A 20,544-nucleotide genomic window follows, 5' to 3' on the forward strand; every position below is an offset into this window, starting at 1 on the left:
GTTCATGCAGTGGTGCAAGCAGGGTCGACAGGTTGGGCAGGAATTTATTATAATAGTTTAGCAACCCCAAGTATGCTTTCAGTTCAGTCACATTTGTGGGAGTAGGGGCATCTCTGATTGCTTTTACTTTCTTTTTCACTGGGTGAAGCCCCTGTGCATCCACAATGTGCCCCAAGTACTCCACCTCTTCCTGCATAAAGACACACTTACTTCTTTTGAGCCTCAACCCCGCCTCCTCCAACCTGGTCAACACTTTCTCCAGGTTCTGTAGGTGGTCTGCCTCATCCACCCCGCTCACCAAGATGTCGTCCAAATACACCACAACTCGAGGTATTCCCTTCAAGAGGCCTTCCATGGTCCTCTGGAAGATGGCTGGTGCAAATGCCACTCCAAAAGGCAGTCTGTTGTATGTGAACAGTCCTCGTGGTGTGTTCACCGTCACATACTTTTTAGATTCATCATCCAGGAGAATTTGCTGATACGCGTGGCTCATATCCAGTTTGGTGAACTGCTTTCCCCCTGAAAGCTCTGCAAACAGGTCCTCCATTTTGGGTATTGGATACTGTTCCAGAGAAGCCACCGTATTTACCGTAAGTTTGTAATCTCCACATAGCCTTATAGTCCCTGTTGGCTTCAGGAGTGGTACAACTGGTGCTGCCCATTCAGCGTATTTCACCGGCGACATGATGCCCTCCTGCAACAGTCTGTCTATTTCCTCGTCGACTTTAGCTCGCATGGCAAAGGGAACAGACCGTGGACGGAAGAAGCGTGGGGTGGCGTCACCCTTCACATGGATCTTTGCTTTCATGCCTTTCAGGGTGCCCAACTCCTCTTTGAACACATTCTCACTTTGGATGAGAACTTGCTGTAGTGTGATTTTCGCTGTCTTGACCTGGTGTAATTTTCTGTCTTTACGACTGTTTTTTATCTCTCTCCAGTCCAGGTTAATCTCCTCTAGCCAGCCTCGTCCTAGCAAGCTGGGGCCGTCACCGTCGACCACCACAAGGGGCAGATCCCTTTTCTGCTGCTTGTATCCAGCTCTGACAAGGGTTGCACCAATCACCTTAACTGGATCCCCTGTATATGTTTCCAGCTTGATTTTGATGGGCCGCAGACTAGGGAGTTTGGTGTGTCTCCATGTTGCTTTAAATGTCTCCTCATTCATGACTGTTAAACAACACCACGTGTCTATTTCGAAATTAACCATGTTTTCGTTAAGTTCCATATCCACAGTGTAGGGATCTACTTTTCTCAGGTGCACCGCACTCCGACGCCCCACCCTGTACAGTTTAGTCTTGTACTCTTCTCTGCACTTAACACAGTTCAATGTGTAGGAGTCCTCTTCAGAGCTTTCACTTTTGCTGTTATCCACTGTCTCACATACTTTGTGAGAATGGTAGTGTGCACTCTGTTTCCGGTCATTCTTTGTACTTGCCGATCCATACTTTTTCTGATGAAATTTGTCTTTACTTCGACAAGCTCTAGCTAGGTGTCCCACTTTCCCACAAGCATGGCATTTTTCTTGTTTGTACTTACAGTCTGCTGCTGTGTGCTTGGTTCCTTTGCATCTGTAACACTCTCTGCCTTCTCCTTTAAAGGTACGAGCGTCCTGCTGTCCTTTGGTGAAGCTGAAACACTTTGCTGTTGCTCCCGATGTCTGCAGATCCTGCGCATTTTTATTGGCAGTTTCCAATGATACCGCGATTGACAGAGCCTTGTCAAAAGTGAGATCTGTTTCGGACAAGAGACGCCTCTGGATTCGGTCATCATTAATCCCGCAGACGATCCGGTCTCTCAACATCTGTTGCAACGTGTTGCCATAGTTACAGTCTTGAGCCAGCCGACGCAGCTCCGCTACGTAATCCATAACCGACTCATGAGACTTGCGAGAGCGAGAGTCAAATTTGTACCTCTGCACAATTTCACTGGGCTTTGGGTCGAAGTGGTTTTTCATTAGAAGTACCAGCTCTTGGAATGTTTTATCTTTGGGTTTATCCGGGCTGAGAAGGTTCCTCATGAGGCTGTAGGTCGCTGCTCCGACAACGCTAATCAATATAGCTCTTTGTTTTTCCGCCTGGTCGATTCCATTAGCCGCGAAAAACTGCTGAGTATTTCAGTATACTCATCCCACGTCTGATTCTTAGGGTCAAACGCCGCTAGCGTGCCTATTGTAGCCATTTTCTTTTTTTAAAACCCCTTTTTAGCCAGGTGCTAACTGCATCCACCGAAGGTTAGCCAAACCTGTTGCCGGCTCCCGTCACGTACTTTCTTTTGAAGTCCGTGCGACGTCTTCCTTCCCCCTTAATAGTCCTCGTCGCCAAAAAGATGTTATATCTTCGCATAAAAAGTGAGGTCCACCCTGTGTGACTCCGTTTACTTCTTTATTAACTTCGTTGCAAGCATGACACAGGGAACAAACTCCATACTCTTTCAACTACCTAGTTTCCGGGATAACTCTCTTCTTCGCTTCACACACTTCCTAACTCACTCTGAACCAATCTCCACACGCCCTCTACTGGACCCTCCAAGTACTACATTAGATTTCCTTAACCAGTCCCTTGGACATACATACATACAATAAGCTACTATACCACAAGCGCCCAGCTGCTTACCTTCTCAAGACGCAAGCAACCTGCACACCTTCAAGCTCCAGCACCCAGCCAAGTGTGGCTGAATCTCTCTGGCTCCACCAAGCAACCGAACTGCTATTCCAGAAAGATCCGTGCGTCAAAGACTTGTAAACCCTTGAGCAGAGTAAAGATATGTCTCTGGTTGGTAACGCCAACACGGTCAAGGAAGATCTTTGCCAGCCTGCAGCAAAGGACCAGGGCCGGACCTAAGAAGACCCGACATCACTGGATCCAGGGCCTTCATTCATGCTTCTCCTGCTCATCCTCCTCACCTCAACTTCCTCGTCATCATCACGCCTTCCTCTCTCCTGAAACTGTAACATTGTCACTCTTGCATTGATTGATGTGTTGGGATTTTTCTAATTGATCAGAGGCAGCAAGATTAGCTTAAGATAAGTCTTAAAGCTTTCCCAGAAGAAGACAATTATTAAGCCTTCAAGTCTGTTCCTTCTTGAGTAATGAATATTGTTCCTTCCATGATATCAAAGCAAGCATCATCATTCCATTACATTGTTCTTAACTGTTCTCCCTTTTCTCTTTATTTCTTTCAATAAATCCTATAAAAAGTACGTCAGTTGCCTTTACAATTTTTAATATTTTTGTATAATCAATTAAAGAGCCTCTTACTCAGTAAAGAACATTAATAACAAGTAGTAACTTCAGTTAATGAGATTGATTCAAACTAGTGTTTCATAATTAATTAATAAGGCCAATAAATAATTATCCAAGTAAATTTAATAGTATGTAAGTAATTTTTATTTGTATAGCGCTTTTCCAGACCAGGGTCACAAAGCGCTTAAACAATCGCAAGAGCAAAGAGAGAGAAGATCGTTCCAAAGCTTAGGAGCAACAGCCTGGAAGAATTTCTCTCCTCTGGTCCTGAGCCGTGTTCAGGAACCATCAGTAGATTCTGATCCACAGACCTCAGAGCCCAAGCTGGGGTGTAAGTCTGGATCAGATCACTGATGGAAGGTCTGACCATGAATAGATCTGAAAGTAAGAACCAGAATTTTAAAGTTGATCTTGAAAGAAACTGGAAGCCAGTGAAGAGTTTGAAGGAGAAATGTGAGTTCTTCTACTAGAGCGGCTCAGAATTCTCGCTGCAGAGTTTTGTATGAACTGCAGACGAGACGATCCTTCTTGTTAAGACATGAAAATAAACTGTTACAATAGTCCAGACGAGAAGAAACAAACGCATGGATTATAAGATCCAGATCATGTTCCGACAAAATTTTCCCAAGTTTAGAGATTTTTCTCAGTTGAAGGAAACAGTTTCTGGTCAGTTTTGTTCAGTGTTGAACAAGAGACATGTCTTTATCAAATACAACACCCAGGTTTCTCAGGCTCAGTTTGACAGACTGACTTAAGTCACCCAAGTACTGACTCAACCCTGGAACTTTATCATCAGGAGCAAACACCAGAGTTTCAATTTTGTCCACATTTAGCTGCAAAGTGTTTTCACTCATTGTTTGATTTCTAACAACAATTGACTAAGTTCAGCCTCTGGGGCTCAGTTGGATCAAAAGAGCAGTAGAGCTAGATGTCAGAAAAAACAATAAAGGACCCAGAATAGAACCTTGAGGGACTCCATACAACAGATCTGCCGATTCATGCCTCATTTGATTGGCAGATATGTTGCGCACTTAGAACCATAAAGTAGATTCCAGGCGTGCATTGGTTTCGATGATTTTAGTTCTCTGTAGACAGAAACACACAAACACTTCACTCGGCTGCTTCGCACATGCTCGCTCTTCATCGAATGACTCGAATGAGCCGCACGGACCCACAAAGACCCTAAAGCTGCCCATAGTGCCTGCTAAAGTTTAACTCACTGTCCCTGTCTAAAAATAGAAATACAATTGTTCTGCACACATGAATGACAAATTAACAAAACTCACAAAATAACATAAAATAATGAAAAATAAATAAATAATAAATAAACAAATAACAAAGGGGTGCTCTTTCCATATGTAAATATTACTATTGCTCCACACTATTCTTTAATGCAGTTCTAATTTAAAAGGTTTCCGTCTCTCACAGTCTTAATACTCTTGACTGTGTCGAAGTTCACATTTCAGCCGCTAGGTGGCAACAGTGTAAACTCAAGACTAACATCGACGCCAGAAGAAGAAACCCACGTGACTCAGTGGTAAACAAAGGATCTTCACTCTCCTCCATTTTCTTCCACCAGAACACACCGAAGCAGCTCCAAACGGAGGACAATCCTGCAGGAGATGGAGACCATAATTGGTAAATTGAACTTTATACATGAACTAGTTCAACTTTTAGTTCACCAGCTTTAAAATGAATTAGTTCAGTTTATAATTCAGTATTTTCAGAAGTTCACGTCTCCAAGAATGAACTAGTTCATAGTTATTTTCTCTCTATAAGTTGCTACGAGCTATTATTATTATTAAATTAGTGCCAAAGCCCATATATAACCAAAGTCAACAATTATTATATCTATTTTAACATAAACACAGTAATCATATTTTACTGAGATATCAGAAAGTATTTTACATTTAGTTTGAGAAATCACAGGAATTTTAAGTTGTGTTTTTGTAATACTACTGTCGTGTCTCCAATAAGTTGAGGCTTTAGTGGGTTTTTATAACTGTTATGAAGTGAACACTTGGATGCTGTTTTCAAATGTGTGGATAAAATATCACTAGTTTGGCCTTTTTTTTTTTAAGTACACGAAAGAATTTGATGAAACTTCCTGAGTCTATTCTTCAGTTAGTCTACTTCAGTCTAGATCAATTCCAGCCATGCTAAACTAGGGGTATTTTCTATACACATTTCAAAACGGTACACATTGAGATTTAAAGGAACATTTTAAAACTTTTTAAATATTTGATAAGATATCTTGAAAGTAAATGCAGTTTCTTTAATGGAAATATCTGGATTCATTCGTGAAATTTAACTATTACATGTTTCTATTACTTTTAAAGAGCTTCTTGTGTTTATGTTTTGTATGAGACTTCTGGCTCAGGCACAACCGTATTAAGCAAAGTATGCGCGCACGACACATTTAGCAGACTCTGGGTGTTGGCTTGATCGCTGTTGATATTCGTATATCATGTAATTCACGTCTAGTGTAATTTTGACGCATTAGTTCACGATACCTAAGCTTAAAAGTACCCGAAATATTCTCCAGTTGTGATAAAGAAGTGGTTTTGTTTAGTGTCTTCGGCAAAACAAACAAGTATTTTTTTTCGAATCACTTAATAAGTGAACATTACTGTAGCCACTAGATGGCGTAAAACAAGTCAACTAATTTCATCTTTATAGACCAGAAGTTAACAGAACTTGGTTACAGGTTGATGTTTGGAAAATGTTACTTTCACTGGTTGATCCTGTGAGTCTCCTGTGATACTGAGGCAGTTCTTCAAGTCCTTCTCGTTCATCATCATAAATTCCTCCAGCTCGATCTAATTGGTCAGTGACTCAGGTGTGTTTGTTTTCCTGCAGATGTTCAGCAGCTGCTGGTGATCAAAGAAGAAGTTGAGGAACAGAAGTGCAGCTTCAGTCTGATTAAGGAGGAACATGAACTCATTAAAGAAGAAGTTGAGGAACAGAAGTGCAGCTTCATTCTCAATCAGGAGGAACATAAACAAAAACTCATTGAGGAAGAAGGTGCTGAAAATATACAAAAAGAAAAAAATCCCTCCCAGTTCTTCCACACTCCTGTTGATGTGAAGAATGAATATGATGATGACACCAACAACCTGACTCCACAAATGAAGGCAGAAGATGATGGAGACAACTGTGGAGGACCAGAACCCGCCAGCTACTTGCATACACCTCCCCATCGTGACCACCAGAGGGGGCTGTCTTCTGAATCTGACACTGATGACAGTGAAGACTGGAGAGAAACCAGTAACACTCAGTCAGATTCAAACTCTGTGGAGAATCCAAAAGTTCATGTCAGTGAGAAGAAAGATGATCAGAAATCACTGATCTGCTCTGGATGTGGGAAGAAATGTTCTTCAAAATCTGGTCTGACCTATCACAGAAAAGTCTGCGGACGAGAACCTTTTCGTTGTTCTCATTGTGGAAAATGTTTTGGAAAGAGAAGTTATCTGAAGGATCACATGAGAATTCACTCACTAGAAAAGGCTTTCACCTGCACGGTGTGTGGTAAATCCTATAGTCAGAGTTGCACTCTGATGACACACATGAGAACTCACACAGGAGAAAAACCTTTTACCTGCTCTCAGTGCGGTAAATGTTTTACTCAGAGTGGACATCTGAAGCAACACATGGTAATTCACACTGGAGAAAAACCTTTTACCTGCTCACAGTGTGGTAAATGCTTTACTCAGAGGGGACATCTGAAACCACACATGGCAATTCACACAGTACAAAAACCTTTCTCCTGCTCTCAGTGTGGTAAAACTTTTAATGAGAGTGGGAATCTGGTGCAACACATGCTAATTCACTCAGCAAAAAATACGTTCACCTGCTCTCAGTGTGGTAAAACCTTTAAACAGAGTTGGAATCTGAATAAACACATGAAAACTCACACAGGAGAAAAACCTTTTACCTGCTCGCAGTGTGGTAAATGTTTTACTCATAAATGTGATCTGAAGAAACACATGAGAACTCACACCGGAGAAAAACCTTTCTCCTGCTCTCAGTGTGATAAAACTTTTAAACAGAAATTTAGTCTGAAAAAACACATGAGCATTCACGAGTGAGAAAATCATCTGCTCGCACTCTGGTCATTGTTCTTATCATCTTTTAGATATGTAGTGAAATCCTTCATGTTGTTTTTGCTGTTAACCGAAAGACCAAAGTTCTGTTTTACGACTACCTTGGTATGCAGACCCCCCCCCCAGGAGTCTTCTAGCATCAAAATCCCGGCCAGTGTCCACACATGGCCACAGACCAGCATGGCCAGAAGAGCAGAATGACTAGATGACCTTCAGAGTATTAAATGTATTTTTCTTGTTCAATAAAATACTTTCAGGTAAAGAGACGCCAAAGAAGGAAGTTATATGAAATATATTTCCAAATATAAAAGTGTTTTGATGTTTATATGCTGTCTGAAAATACATCTCAATATTGTGTTTTCATAACATGTAATGTATGATATCATTCTGATCCTTAGAAAGAGGTGGAAAGTCATGATAAGTTAGCATTTTATGTGACCCTCAGATCTTTCAATAACGTCAAATAAAAAGTTTAAAAGTCAATACGAAGGAGGAGAGAAAACCAAAGGACAGAGGGGGGGGACCATCTCTAGCCAATGTGGGGGTGAGGAATCAGATGTCACCCACCAATCAGGAGCCCGATTGGATGGCTTTAAAGAGGACTGCATGATTCAAATCACTCTCTTGACCCTTTTACCTTCATCCTCTTGACTCTTCCCTCCCGTTTCTGACTCCTGCCTCCTTCCTGCAACTTGGTGAGAGGAGCGCCCAGCTGCTTACCTTCTCAAGACGCAAGCAACCTGCACACCTTCAAGCTCCAGCACCCAGCCAAGCGTGGCTGAATCTCTCTGGCTCCACCAAGCAACCGAACTGCTATTCCAGAAAGATCCGTGCGTCAAAGACTTGTAAACCCTTGAGCCGAGTAAAGATATGTCTCTGGTTGGTAACGCCAACACGGTCAAGGAAGATCTTTGCCAGCCTGCAACAAAGAACCAGGGCCGGACCTAAGAAGACCCGAAATCACTGGATCCAGGGCCTTCATTCGTGCTTCTCCTGCTGCTGCTCATCCTCCTCACCTCAACTTCCTCGTCATCATCTCTTGCATTGATTGATGTGTTGGGATTTTTCTAATTGATCAGAGGCAGCAAGATTAGCTTAAGATAAGTCGTAAAGCTTTCCCCGAAGTTGACAATTATCAAAGCCTTCAAGTCCGTTACTTCCTGAGTAATTAATATTGTTCCTTCCATGATATCAAAGCAAGCATCATCATAAAACGTTTAAAACTGGAGTCTGTTTCCGTCGCTCCAACACGACGTCACCTCCGGGTCTTAATACTTTGCTTTATGGAGAAAAAAGGTCTATGCAGAGTGTAACGGGTCACTTATTCGCCACTTCAAGTCAAACAAAGTACAGCTTTTACGATCGATCGGAGGCACTCTTTGCCGGCAGCTTTTCAGGTCGATAGCTCCGGGAAAGACGGTCCCGTACTGTAGAGCATCGCTATATTTAAGGGAAAGTTCCCCGACCAGGAGGTCGTCTCTTCCGGGCCAGATGGTTCTTTCAAGTTTGTCCATGTCTCGATCACCTGGAGAGTACCTTCCTTGCTTCCCTGTTGCGTGGGTGGATGCCGTTGTCTTCCAGACCCCCTTTCCTGGGTGTGTCCCGCTTCGCTCTTTGTTTCACCTCCACAGGTGTGAAAACGGGCGGAGTCTAAGTAACCGCTGTCATGACTCTACGTCTGTTCCAAGCTTTTGTTGAAAGAGTCAAATCAGTCTGGAGTGAAATGCTGATTGTGAATGTGTATTCAAACGTTGAAGCTCTTAGATGAAGCCAATAATTTATACTTTATATTTTGATCATCTTTTAGCATTCATTTAAGTATGGCGTATATAGTGTATAATCATTTTTATTCTAACAATATGAAAGAATCACAGACCAAAATGTTTACAGTAACATGTGTCTCTCCTCTCAGACTAATCATGTTGAGAAGTTCACATCCAAGACACAATAATGATCAAACAGAAAGTTTGTAGTTAAACGAGTGGATATTCAATTAATAATGAACTTATAAATATGTTTTTCATTCACCATATTGATTTCCATTAGGACCACATGATCGTTTTATACCACATGTGTCTATCAGCTAATTTAATGCAAAATAAAAAGGTTGCAGGGATTATAGGTTTGTTTGCTATTGTTTGATCACCTTGAGTCTTCTCTACGAGAGTCACAGTGAGACTCACTGAGAGTTGAGACACATGTTACTGTAAACCTTTTGGTCTGTGATTCTTTCATATCCTTTTAAATAATTCCATTTGTTTTACTAATTTAAAGTTAATAATTAAGAACTTTTCTTAAATGCAGTTCTAATTTAAAAGGTTTCCGTCTCTCACAGTCTGAAAAGTCTTGACTGTGTTGAAGTTCACATTTCAGCCGCTAGATGGCAACAGAGTAAACTCTAGACTAACAACGACTTCAGAAGAAGAAAACCACGTGACTCAGTGGTAAACAAAGGATCTTCACTCTCCTCCATTTTCTTCCACCAGAACACACCGAAGCAGCTCCAAACGGAGGACAATCCTGCTGGAGATGGAGACCATAATTGGTAAATTGAACTTTATACATGAACTAGTTCCACTTTTAGTTCACCAGCTTTAAAATGAATTAGTTCAGTTTATAATTCAGTATTTTCAGAAGTTCACGTCTCCAAGAATGAACTAGTTCATAGTTATTTTCTCTCTATATGTTGCTACGAGCTATTATTATTATTTAATTAGTGCCAAAGCACATATATAACCAAAGTCAACAATTATTATATCTATTTTAACGTAAACATATGAATCATATTTTTACTGAGATATCAGAAAGTATTTTACATTTATTGTGAGAAATCACAGGAATTTTAAGTTGTGTTTTTGTAATACTACTGTCGTGTCTCCAATAAGTTGAGGCTTTAGTGGGTTTTTATAACTGTTATGAAGTGAACACTTGGATGCTGTTTTCAAATGTGTGGATAAAATATCACTAGTTTGGCCTTTTTTTTTTAAAGTACACGAAAGAATTTGATGAAACTTCCTGAGTCTATTCTTCAGTTAGTCTACTTCAGTCTGGATCAATTCCAGCCATGCCAAACTAGGGGTATTTTCTATACACATTTCAAAACGGTACACATTGACATCTATAGGAACATTTTAAACTTTTAAAATATTTGATAACATATCTTGAAAGTAAATGCAGTTTCTTTAATGGAAATATCTGGATTCATTCGTGAAATTTAACTATTACATGTTTCTATTACTTTTAAAGAGCTTCTTGTGTTTATGTTTTGTATGAGACTTCTGACTCAGGCACAACCGTATTAAGCAAAGTATGCGCGCACGACACATTTAGCAGACTCTGGGTGTTGGCTTGATCGCTGTTGATATTCGTATATCATGTAATTCACGTCTAGTGTAATTTTGACGCATTAGTTCACGATACCTAAGCTTAAAAGTACCCGAAATATTCTCCAGTTGTGATAAAGAAGTGGTTTTGTTTAGTGACTTCGGCAAAACAAACAAGTATTTTTTTTCGAATCACTTCATAAATGATCATAACTGTAGCCACTAGATGGCGTAAAACAAGGTCGATCCTGTGAGTCTCCTGTGATACTGAGGCAGTTCTTCAAGTCCTTCTCGTTCATCATCATAAATTCCTCCAGCTCGATCTAATTGGTCAGTGACTCAGGTGTGTTTGTTTTCCTGCAGATGTTCAGCAGCTGCTGGTGATCAAAGAAGAAGTTGAGGAACAGAAGTGTAGCTTCAGTCTGATTAAGGAAGAACATGAACTCATTAAAGAAGAAGTTGAGGAACAGAAGTGCAGCTTCAGTCTGATTAAGGAGGAACATAAACATGAACTCATTAAAGAAGAAGAGGTGGAGAATATACAAGATGAAGAAGAAAATGCCTCCCAGTTCTTCCACACTCCGGTAGATGTGAAGAATGAATATGATGATGACACCAACAACCTGACTCCACAAATGAAGGCAGAAGATGATGGAGACAACTGTGGAGGACCAGAACCAGCCAGCTACTTGCATACACCTCTCCATCCTGACCACCAGAGGGGGCTGTCTTCTGAATCTGACACTGATGACAGTGAAGACTGGAGAGAAACCAGTAACACTCAGTCAGGTTCAAACTCTGTGGAGAATCCAAAAGTTCATGAAAAACCTTTTACCTGCTCGCAGTGTGGTGAATGTTTTACTCAGAGTGGGAATCTGAAGAAACACATGATATGTCATACATTAGGAAAACCTTTCACCTGTATTTTGTGTGGCAAATCATTTACTGAGAGTTGTAATATGAAGAATCACATGAGAATTCACACAGGAGAAAAACCCTTTACCTGCTCACATTGTGGTAAATGTTTTACTCAGAGTGGGAATCTGAAGAAACACATGGTAAGTCACACAGGAGAAAAACCTTTCTCCTGCTCTCAGTGTGGTAAATCTTATACTGAGAGGGGGACTTTGAAGAAACACATGAGAAGTCACACAGGTGAAAAACCTTTCACCTGCACGTTGTGTGGTAAGTCCTATAGTGTGAGTGTGACTTTGAAGAAACACATGAGATTTCACACAGGAGAAAAACCTTTCGTCTGCTCACACTGTGGCAAATCATTTACTGAGAGTAGGGATCTGAAAACACACATGAGAATTCACACTGGAGAAAAACCCTTTACCTGCTCTCATTGTGGTAAATGTTTTACTCAGAGTGCACATCTGAAGAAACACATGAGAATTCACACAGGAGAAAAACCTTTTACCTGCTCTCATTGTGGTAAATGTTTTACTCAGAGAGCACATCTGAAGCAACACATGAGAACTCACACCGGAGAAAAACCTTTCTCCTGCTCTCAGTGTGATAAAACTTTTAAACAGAATTGGAATCTGAAAAAACACATGAGCATTCACAAGTGAGAAAATCATCTGCTCGCACTCTGGTCATTGTTTTTATCATCGTTTAGATATGAAGTGAAATCCTTCATGTTGTTTTTGCTGTTAACCGAAAGACCAAAGTTCTGTTTCACGACTACCTTGGTATGCAGACCCCCCCCCCCCCCAGGAGTCTCCTAGCATCAAAAGCCCGGCCAAGGTCCACACATGGCCACAGACCAGCATGGCCAGAAGAGCAGAATGACTAGGTGACCTTCAGAGTATTAAATGTATTTTTCTTGTTCAATAAAATACATTCAGGTAAAGAGACGCCAAAGAAGGAAGTTATATGAAATATATTTCCAAATATAAAAGTGTTTTGATGTTTATATGCTGTTTGAAAATAAATGTGGGGGTGAGGAATCAGATGTTACCCACCAATCAGGAGCACGAGTGGATGACTTTAAAGAAGACCGCATGATTAAAATCACTCTCTTGACCCTTTTGCCTTCATCCTCTTGACTCTTCCCTCCCGTTTCTGACTCCTGCCTCCTTCCTGCAACTTGGTGAGAGGAGCGCCCAGCTGCTTACCTTCTCAAGACGCAAGCAACCTGCACACCTTCAAGCTCCAGCACCCAGCCAAGTGTGGCTGAATCTCTCTGGCTCCACCAAGCAACCGAACTGCTATTCCAGAAAGATCCGTGAGTCAAAGACTTGTAAAGCCTTGAGCAGAGTAAAGATATGTCTCTGGTTGGTAACGCCAACACGGTCAAGGAAGATCTTTGCCAGCATGCAGCAAAGGACCAGGGCCGGACCTAAGAAGACCCGACATCACTGGATCCAGGGCCTTCATTCATGCTTCTCCTGCTCATCCTCCTCACCTCAACTTCCTCGTCATCATCACGCCTTCCTCTCTCCTGAAACTGTAACATTGTCACTCTTGCATTGATTGATGTGTTGGGATTTTTCTAATTGATCAGAGGCAGCAAGATTAGCTTAAGATAAGTCGTAAAGCTTTCCCAGAAGATGACAATTATTAATATTGTTCCTTCCATGATATCAAAGCAAGCATCATCATTCCATTACATTGTTCTTAACTGTTCTCCCTTTTCTCTTTATTTCTTTCAATAAATCCTATAAAAAGTACGTCAGTTGCCTTTACAATTTTTAATATTTTTGTATAATCAATTTAAGAGCCTCTTTCTCAGTAAAGAACATTAATAACAAGTAGTAACTTCAGTTAATGAGATTGATTCAAACTAGTGTTTCATAATTAATTAATAAGGCCAATAAATAATTATCCAAGTAAATTTAATAGTATGTAAGTAATTTTTATTTGTATAGCGCTTTTCCAGACCAGGGTCACAAAGCGCTTAAACAATCGCAAGCGCAAAGAGAGAGAAGATCGTTCCAAAGCTTAGGAGCAACAGCCTGGAAGAATTTCTCTCCTCTGGTCCTGAGCCGTGTTCAGGAACCATCAGTAGATTCTGATCCACAGACCTCAGAGCCCAAGCTGGGGTGTAAGTCTGGATCAGATCACTGATGGAAGGTCTGACCATGAAAAGATCTGAAAGTAAGAACCAGAATTTTAAAGTTGATCTTGAAAGAAACTGGAAGCCAGTGAAGAGTTTGAAGGAGAAATGTGAGTTCTTCTACTTGAGCGGGTCAGAATTCTCGCTGCAGAGTTTTGTATGAACTGCAGACGAGACACATCCTTCTGGTTAAGACATGAAAATAAACTGTTACAATAGTCCAGGCGAGAAGAAACAAACATGGATTACAAGATCCAGATCATGTTCCGACAAAATTTTCCCAAGTTTAGAGATTTTTCTCAGTTGAAGGAAACAGTTTCTGGTCAGTTTTGTTCAGTGTTGAACAAGAGACATGTCTTTATCAAATACAACACCCAGGTTTCTCAGGCTCAGTTTGACAGACTGACTTAAGTCACCCAAGTACTGACTCAACCCTGGAACTTTATCATCAGGAGCAAACACCAGAGTTTCAATTTTGTCCACATTTAGCTGCAAAGTGTTTTCACTCATTGTTTGATTTCTAACAACAATTGACTAAGTTCAGCCTCTGGGGCTCAGTTGGATCAAAAGAGCAGTAGAGCTAGATGTCAGAAAAAACAATAAAGGACCCAGAATAGAACCTTGAGGGACTCCATACAACAGATCTGCCGATTCATACCTCATTTGATTGGCAGATATGTTGCGCACTTAGAACCATAAAGTAGATTCCAGGCGTGCATTGGTTTCGATGATTTTAGTTCTCTGTAGACAGAAACACACAAACACTTGACTCTGCTGCTTCGCACATGCTCGCTCTTCATCGAATGACTCTAGAGCCGAACGGACCAATACTTAAATTTACACATATTATCAAACCTTCCATTCTCAGTCTCACCATAAACATTCACAACATTCTCACACATGCGCATACAATACATACTTGTAATTTAAATACATAACTTGTCACGGGTAATGCACAAACTCAGACGCCTCCTGTCAGTCTAACACACGAACAACTATCACACTTTCTGCGTATCACTGACATATTATTACCATTCGCGTCACTCTTATTAACTTTCTCGTACATTCACCCACCTGTAGACAGAAACACACAAACACTTCACTCGGCTGCTTCGCACATGCTCGCTCTTCATCGAATGACTCGAATGAGCCGCACGGACCCACAAAGACCCTAAAGCTGCCCATAGTGCCTGCTAAAGTTTAACTCACTGTCCCTGTCTAAAAATAGAAATACAATTGTTCTGCACACATGAATGATACAAATTAACAAAACTCACAAAATAACATAAAATAATGAAAAATAAATAAATAATAAATAAACAAATAACAAAGGGGTGCTCTTTCCATATGTAAATATTACTATTGCTCCACACTATTCTTTAATGCAGTTCTAATTTAAAAGGTTTCCGTCTCTCACAGTCTTAATACTCTTGACTGTGTCGAAGTTCACACTTCAGCCGCTAGGTGGCAACAGTGTAAACTCAAGACTAACATCGACGCCAGAAGAAGAAAACCACGTGACTCAGTGGTAAACAAAGGATCTTCACTCTCCTCCATTTTCTTCCACCAGAACACACCGAAGCAGCTCCAAACGGAGGACAATCCTGCAGGAGATGGAGACCACAGTTGGTAAATTGAACTTTATACATGAACTAGTTCCACTTTTAGTTCACCAGCTTTAAAATGAATTAGTTCAGTTTATAATTCAGTATTTTCAGAAGTTCACGTCTCCAAGAATGAACTAGTTCATATTTATTTTCTCTCTATATGTTGCTACGAGCTATTATTATTAAATTAGTGACAAAGCACATATATAACCAAAGTCAACAATTATTATATCTATTTTAACGTAAACATATGAATCATATTTTTACTGAGATATCAGAAAGTATTTTACATTTAGTTTGAGAAATCACAGGAATTTTAAGTCGTGTTTTTGTAATACTACTGTCGTGTCTCCAATAAGTTGAGGCTTTAGTGGGTTTTTATAACTGTTATGAAGTGAACACTTGGATGCTGTTTTCAAATGTGTGGATTAAATATCACTAGTTTGGCCTTTTTTTTTTAAAGTACACGAAAGAATTTGATGAAACTTCCTGAGTCTATTCTTCAGTTAGTCTACTTAGTCTAGATCAATTCCAGCCATGCTAAACTAGGGGTATTTTCTATACACATTTCAAAACGGTACACATTGAGATTTAAAGGAACATTTTAAACTTTTAAAATATTTGATAAGATATCTTGAAAGTAAATGCAGTTTCTTTAATGGAAATATCTGGATTCATTCGTGAAATTTAACTATTACATGTTTCTATTACTTTTAAAGAGCTTCGTGTGTTTATGTTTTGTATGAGACTTCTGGCTCAGGCACAACCGTATTAAGCAAAGTATGCGCGCACGACACATTTAGCAGACTCTGGGTGTTGGCTTGATCGCTGTTGATATTCGTATATCATGTATTTCACGTCTAGTGTAATTTTGACGCATTAGTTCACGATACCTTAGCTTAAAAGTACCAGAAATATTCTCCAGTTGTGATAAAGAAGTGGTTTTGTTTAGTGACTTCGGCAAAACAAACAAGTATTTTTTTTCGAATCACTTAATAAGTGAACATTACTGTAGCCACTAGATGGCGTAAAACAAGTCAACTAATTTCATCTTTATAGACCAGAAGTTAACAGAACTTGGTTACAGGTTGATGTTTGTAAAATGTTACTTTCACTGGTTGATCCTGTGAGTCTCCTGTGATACTGAGGCAGTTCTTCAAGTCCTTCTCGTTCATCATCATAAATTCCTCCAGCTCGATCTAATTGGTCAGTGACTCAGGTGTGTTTGTGTCGCTGCAGATGTTCAGCAGCTGCTGGTGATCAAAGAAGAAGTTGAGGAACAGAAGTGCAGCTTCAGTCTGATTAAGGAAGAACATGAACTCATTAAAGAAGAAGAGGTGGAGAATATACAAGATGAAGAAGAAAATCCCTCCCAGTTCTTCCACACTCCTGTTGATGTGAAGAATGAATATGATGACGACACCAACAACTTGACTCCACAAATGAAGGCAGAAGATGATGGAGACAACTGTGGAGGACCAGAACCCGCCAGCTACTTGCATACACCTCTCCATCCTGACCACCAGAGGGGGCTGTCTTCTGAATCTGACACTGATGACAGTGAAGACTGGAGAGAAACCAGTAACACTCAGTCAGGTTCAAACTCTGTGGAGAATCCAAAAGTTCATGAAAAACCTTTTACCTGCTCGCAGTGTGGTGAATGTTTTACTCAGAGTGGGAATCTGAAGAAACACATGATCTGTCATACATTAGGAAAACCTTTCACCTGTATTTTGTGTGGCAAATCATTTACTGAGAGTTGTAATATGAAGAATCACATGAGAATTCACACAGGAGAAAAACCCTTTACCTGCTCACATTGTGGTAAATGTTTTACTCAGAGTGGGAATCTGAAGAAACACATGAGAACTCACACAGGAGAAAAACCTTTTACCTGCACGTTTTGTGGTAAATCCTATAGTCAGGGTGGAAATCTGAAGCAACACATGGTAAGTCACACAGGAGAAAAACCTTTCTCCTGCTCTCAGTGTGGTAAATCTTATACTGAGAGTGGGACTTTGAAGAAACACATGAGAAGTCACACAGGAGAAAAACCTTTCACCTGCACGTTGTGTGGTAAGTCCTATAGTGAGAGTGGGACTTTGAAGAAACACATGAGATTTCACACAGGAGAAAAACCTTTTGTCTGCTCACAGTGTGGCAAATCATTTACTGAGAGTAGGGATCTGAAAACACACATGAGAATTCACACTGGAGAAAAACCCTTTACCTGCTCTCATTGTGGTAAATGTTTTACTCAGAGTGCACATCTGAAGAAACACATGAGAATTCACACAGGAGAAAAACCTTTTACCTGCTCGCAGTGTGGTAAATGTTTTACTCAGAAATGTGATCTGAAGAAACACATGAGAACTCACACCGGAGAAAAACCTTTCTCCTGCTCTCAGTGTGATAAAACTTTTAAACAGAAATGGAATCTGAAAAAACACATGAGCATTCACGAGTGAGAAAATCATCTGCTTGCACTCGTCATCGTTTTTATCATCTTTTAGATATGAAGTGAAATCCTTCATGTTGTTTTTGCTGTTAACCGAAAGACCAAAGTTCTGTTTCACGACTACCTTGGTATGCAGACCCCCCCCCCCAGGAGTCTTCTAGCATCAAAAGCCCGGCCAAGGTCCACACATGGCCGCAGACCAGCATGGCCAGAAGAGCAGAATGACTAGATGACCTTCAGAGTATTAAATGTATTTTTCTTGTGCAATAAAATACTTTCAGGTAAAGAGACGCCAAAGTACGAAGTCACATGAAACATATCCAAATATAAAAGTGTTTTGATGTTTATATGCTGTTTGAAAATAAATGTGGGGGTGAGGAATCAGATGTTACCCACCAATCAGGAGCACGAGTGGATGACTTTAAAGAAGACCGCATGATTCAAATCACTCTCTTGACCCTTTTGCCTTCATCCTCTTGACTCTTCCCTCCCGTTTCTGACTCCTGCCTCCTTCCTGCAACTTGGTGAGAGGAGCGCCCAGCTGCTTACCTTCTCAAGACGCAAGCAACCTGCACACCTTCAAGCTCCAGCACCCAGCCAAGCGTGGCTGAATCTCTCTGGCTCCACCAAGTAACCGAACTGCTATTCCAGAAAGATCCGTGAGTCAAAGACTTGTAAAGCCTCGAGCAGAATAAAGACATGTCTCTGGTTGGTAACGCCAACACGGTCAAGGAAGATCTTTGCCAGCCTGCAGCAAAGGACCAGGGCCGGACCTAAGAAGACCTGACATCACTGGATCCAGGGCCTTCATTCATGCTTCTCCTCCTCATCCTCCTCACCTCAACCTCCTCGTCATCATCACGCCTTCCTCTCTCCTGAAACTGTAACATTGTCACTCTTGCATTGATTGATGTGTTGGGATTTTTCTAATTGATCAGAGGCAGCAAGATTAGCTTAAGATAAGTCTTAAAGCTTTCCCAGAAGTTGACAATTATCAAAGCCTTCAAGTCTGTTACTTTCTGAGTAATTCATATTGTTCCTTCCATGATATCAAAGCAAGCATCATCATTTCATTACATTGTTGTTAATTGTTCTCCCTTTTCCCTTTGTTTCTTTCAATAAATCCCATAAAAAGTACGTCAGTTGCCTTTACAATTTTTCATATTTTTGTATAATCAATTTAAGAGCCTCTTTCTCAGTAAAGAACATTAATAACAAGTAGTAACTTCAGTTAATGAGATTGATTCAAACTAGTGTTTCATAATTAATTAATAATGCCAATTAATTATTATCCAAGTAAATTTAATAGTATGCAAGTCATTTTTATTTGTATAGCGCTTTTCCAGACCAGGGTCACAAAGCTCTTAAACAATCGCAAGCGCAAATAGAGAGGAAGATCGTTCCAAAGCTTAGGAGGTGACATAGCTCATATGGTAGAGTGGTTGCCTGCAGTCCAAAAGGTTGCAGGTTCAATCCCAGCTCCAGACAAGCTTGTGTCGTTGTGTCCCTGAGCAAGACACTTCATCCTGATTGCTCCTGATGGTGAACTTGGCGCAAGTGTGCAGCCTACTCCCATCAGTATGTGTGAATGGTTAAATTTCCCCTCGCGGGACTAATAAGGGATTCTAAAAAAAAAAAAGGAGCAACAGCCTGGAAGGATTTCTCTCCTCGGGTCCTGAACCGTGTGCGTGGAACCATCATTAGATTCTGATCCACAGACCTCAGAGCCTGAGCTGGGGTGTAAGTCTGGATCAGATCACTGATGGAAGGTCTGACCATGAATAGATCTGAAAGTAAGAATCAGAATTTTAAAGTTGATCCTGGAAGAAACTGGAAGCCAGTGAAGAGTTTTAAGGATCGGAGAAATGTGAGTTCTTCTACTTGAGCGGGTCAGAATTCTCACTGCAGAGTTCTGAATCAACTGTAGGCGAGACAGATCCTTCTTGTTAAGACATGAAAACAAACTGTTGCAATAGTCCAGGCGAGAAGACACAAACGCATGGATTACAAGCTCCAGATCATGTTCCGACAACATTTTCCTAAGTTTAGAGATTTTTCTCACTTGAAGAAAACAGTTTCTGGTCAGTTTTCTGCAGTGTTGAACAAGAGACATGTCTTTATCAAATACAACACCCAGGTTTCTCAGGCTCAGTTTGTCAGACTGACTTAAGTCACCCAAGTACTGACTCAACCCTGGAATCTTATCATCAACAATCACCAGAGTTTCAGTTTTGTCCACATTTAGCTGCAAAGTGTTTTCACTCATTGTTTGATTTCTATCAACAATTGACTAAGTTCAGCCTCTGGGGCTCAAGTTCAGCAAAAACAATAAAGGACCCAGAACAGAACCTTGAGGGACTCCACGCAACAGATCTGCCGATTCAGACCTCATTTGATTGGCAGATACACTAAAACTGCGCCCAGAAAGGTAAGATGGGAACCATTCTAGCACAGACCCAGACAGTCCCACTTCATCCCTCAGTCTACTTAGCAGGATCTGGTGATCAACTGTGTCAAAGGCTGAGGACAGATCCAAGAGAACCAGAACAGTGGATTTACCAGAGTCAGCCGACATCATGATGTCACTGGACACTTTCAGTAAAGCTGTCTCCGTAGAGTGATGTTTACGGAAGCCAGACTGAAACTTCTCATGGATGTCGCTCTGATCCAGGAACAAGGACAGCTGCTCAGACACCACCTTCTCCAAGATCTTGGACAAGAAAGGGAGCTTAGAAATAGGCCTGAAA

The 20,544-nt window shown here is 40.7% G+C and overlaps 3 protein-coding genes across 4 annotated transcripts in view; all 3 read left to right on the forward strand.

Moving 5' to 3' along the window:
- Positions 1-20,544, forward strand: part of LOC148080571 (uncharacterized) — an 85,530-nt gene that overhangs the window by 24,137 nt on the left and 40,849 nt on the right. The window lies entirely within an intron of this gene.
- On the forward strand, positions 4,607-18,889 carry LOC148080575 (uncharacterized). 2 transcript variants are annotated; one of them, XM_087788499.1, is made up of 3 exons: positions 4,607-4,880; positions 6,102-6,196; positions 16,677-18,889. In XM_087788499.1, exons 1-3 carry the CDS (start codon positions 4,865-4,867, stop codon positions 17,805-17,807), a joined length of 1,242 nt encoding a protein of 413 aa, XP_087644625.1. In that variant the 5' UTR covers positions 4,607-4,864; the 3' UTR covers positions 17,808-18,889. The 2 variants fall into 2 exon arrangements, with proteins under 2 accessions (XP_087644625.1, XP_087644624.1); XM_087788498.1 differs by lacking the exon at positions 16,677-18,889 and having other exon boundaries at positions 6,102-7,828.
- LOC148080576 (uncharacterized) lies at positions 9,814-13,190 on the forward strand. Its single transcript, XM_087788500.1, has 2 exons — positions 9,814-9,890; positions 11,032-13,190. The coding sequence occupies exons 1-2, from the start codon at positions 9,875-9,877 to the stop codon at positions 12,243-12,245; spliced, it is 1,230 nt and encodes a 409-aa protein (XP_087644626.1). The 5' UTR covers positions 9,814-9,874; the 3' UTR covers positions 12,246-13,190.

The sequence above is a fragment of the Callionymus lyra genome, chromosome 4, assembly GCF_982586985.1.
Source record: "Callionymus lyra chromosome 4, fCalLyr1.hap1.1, whole genome shotgun sequence".
Lineage (NCBI taxonomy): Eukaryota > Metazoa > Chordata > Actinopteri > Syngnathiformes > Callionymidae > Callionymus > Callionymus lyra.